This window comes from Austrofundulus limnaeus, unplaced genomic scaffold (genome assembly GCF_001266775.1).
Source record: "Austrofundulus limnaeus strain Quisiro unplaced genomic scaffold, Austrofundulus_limnaeus-1.0 Scaffold623, whole genome shotgun sequence".
Lineage (NCBI taxonomy): Eukaryota > Metazoa > Chordata > Actinopteri > Cyprinodontiformes > Rivulidae > Austrofundulus > Austrofundulus limnaeus.
This window is the reverse complement of record NW_013953025.1, coordinates 89,308-91,989: the sequence shown is the minus strand read 5'-3', so window position 1 is coordinate 91,989 and position 2,682 is coordinate 89,308. Positions and strand designations below refer to the sequence as shown.

Sequence of the window (2,682 nt, the reverse complement as noted above, 5' to 3'; positions counted from 1 at the left end):
CCCACAAGGATAGAGAGACATAGTATGTGTGTGTGTGTGTGTGTGTGTGTGTGTGTGTGTGTGTGTGTGTGTGTGTGTGTGTGTGTGTTGAAGAACAGGATGTCAGAAGAAAACAGGGACTAAAGAAAAAGAAAAGAGGACAAAGTAAAGTACTGGATGGTGTCCCGAGCTGCAGGACTGAAGCCCAGACCCTCCCTGACCCATGTCCTGTCACGTGTCCCCGTCCCCCCCAGCCCGTCCCCCTTCAGTCCTCCAGGACAATAGGCTCATTGGTGCTTGACGGGACGAGGGGCACGGCCAGAGAGCGGGGCGGCGGCGGTGGCGGGAGCTTGATCCGGACCAGGAGGTGGGGCTTCCTGGCTGCCCGGCGCATCTCTGACTGGGTCAGGTGTTTCCTCAGAGCCCTGCAGGAAGAGGAGCAGAGAAACCTGAGAGATGAGCAGAGTCTGTCCTCTCCTGACAGCCTGTTCCCGCCTCTCAGGCAGGCGCACACCTGTACCTGGTGTCCTTTGTGGCCACGAACACCACAGGGTTAGGAGCTTCTCCCTGGCTGACCTTCTGCCTCTTGATGACAGACTGGGAGGTGGTCCTCATGCCTGAAGTATACGGCCTCCCATTGGCTGGGTAGGGGACCCCTGCAGCCTGCGGGCCAATGAAAGCACACATGAATGAACAGTTCTGATCCTCCGGGGAGCTGCAGGACTACACTGACCGTGTCAAAGCCTCTCTTTCCCAGCAGGCTCTGGGCCACTCGAGGCTGGCTGGCCTGGTTTCTGTTGATGGGTGTCGGGGGTCCTCTGGAGGCCTTCAGTTTTAGAGGCGCTGATACCGCTGGAGGAGCAGCACAGCATTCAGACAACACAAGTGATCACACAGGAGCCAGAGAGTACAAAACAGTACAATGAAAAAGGAATTACATCTTTAAAAACATTTATAAACACTAAAATGAAGAAAACTATTCTGAACATTTCCAGAATAAAATCAAAATAAAATATCTGCAGTTTTGAGAGGATGGAAACCCAAACACTGGTTGGTACACAGGCCTCTGAGTTCTCTAAACACTGGAACAAACAGAACGGTCCAGGCTGAACTCAACACAATGTGCTTCCTTTATAAACTTCAGCTGATTTCAGAGAACTGAGGCCAACATTTGAGACTCTTATTGTGAAGGAGTGTTCTACTGTTCTGACTGAAGCTGCTGCAGAAACAAAGGAAGCAAGGTGAGCAGGTAAACTTAGCAACCCTGTTAGAAAGAAAGGAGAGAGACAGGTGGAGCAGAGAAACTGAGAGGAAAACAGACAAAGGAAGGTCAGCTGGGCCAGTGATGACACAGGTGCTTTAGCTCTGTGCTAATGTGAAAGCTAACGGCTAAAGCTGTTTGAAGCAGCTCATCTGTATTTTCAATTTCAGGTGGAGTCATGTCTACGTTCTCCTCTGTCAGATACTGTCCAGGACCAACCACAGCCTGACAGTAACCTGGTAACCTTCATCCTTTAGTGTTAGTAACCAGCTGTCAGTGGGACAATTTACTAATTACTTTTCATTTATAAAACTAAACAACCTACAGTACTTTTACTGTGTGTCCTGATCCCAGATCAATATCTGATATTAGTCAATAAGCGAACACCAGATTATATCAGCCTGCATCTAAAATCACAGATATAAGTGGTCCACTCCAGTGGTCCACTCAGGGTTCTATCCAAAACACTGAAAGCACCTTGAATAGTTAAGTTTTACTTTAAGTATATCTAGTTTTTATTGGCTTTATTCAGGTCATTTTTTTAGGCTTTTCCATTTTCTCATTAATAACTGTACAATCTGCTTATGTTTAAGACAAAACTGATGTAACTTATTAGTTCATAATAAATGGGACCAGTCTTTGTCATAACTGCTGTTGTTTACTGTTGGATCTGATCAAGACCTTGTAAGATGCCACACTATAAAAAGTAATAAAAATATATATGATGTTATATCGAGTTGACATGTATCATCTGATACTCGGGGCTGTGGTATCTAGGGATGGGTACCAAATTCGATACTTTTTTAAGTACAGACCGAATTCTGTCTGTACTACCGAGTATCTATTCAAGAAACATCAAACGGTTCCATGTTTCAGTACCTAAACRCATCATTGCAACCATATTGGCGTAAGAGTGGTGAGTTTTCCATGCTTGTCCTGAATGCAGCATCACGCAAGAGCGTAATGATGTCAGCAGCCGCTGKTTCAGTAAACAGAGGCAGAGCTCGGTCTGAACGTAGCTTCACAGCTCGCAGCTCCTGAAGTAAAACTCACCGAACAGACCGCCTCTGAATTATCTGGTGGATTAATTATCTTGTGAGCACGATGTTTGCTTGCTCAAAGTAAGTAAAGTACCACCACTTTCTTTATTTCATCCACCATTAAACAGAGACCGGCAGAGGAAAACAACAGAGGAGCTTCCTGACTGTCTGAACACGTCTGACCTGAAAGAGCACAAGCAGCCAACTTGAAGTGTTGGACTCGTTTAGGATGTTCAAAACGTAACTTGACTATCTTTTATTTATTTTAACTGCATCCTCTGTTGTTTATTTGATTTAAACTTATTTGCCTTCCATGGACCTCCATCAAACATTGGGCCTCATGCAAGAACCGTTCGTACGCACAGATTTGTTCTTAAATTGTGCGTACGAGTGATTTAGGAG

At 45.6% G+C, this 2,682-nt stretch overlaps 1 protein-coding gene across 1 annotated transcript in view; it reads right to left on the bottom strand.

The window, feature by feature from the left end:
- Positions 1-27: 27 nt before the first annotated feature.
- mta2 (metastasis associated 1 family, member 2) overlaps positions 28-2,682 on the bottom strand; it is a gene marked incomplete in the record, with an annotated part of 44,269 nt that continues 41,614 nt past the window's right edge. The window contains 3 exon segments of the mRNA XM_014027208.1: positions 28-404; positions 500-642; positions 713-831. Coding sequence (XP_013882662.1) covers positions 245-404; positions 500-642; positions 713-831 — 422 coding nt within the window.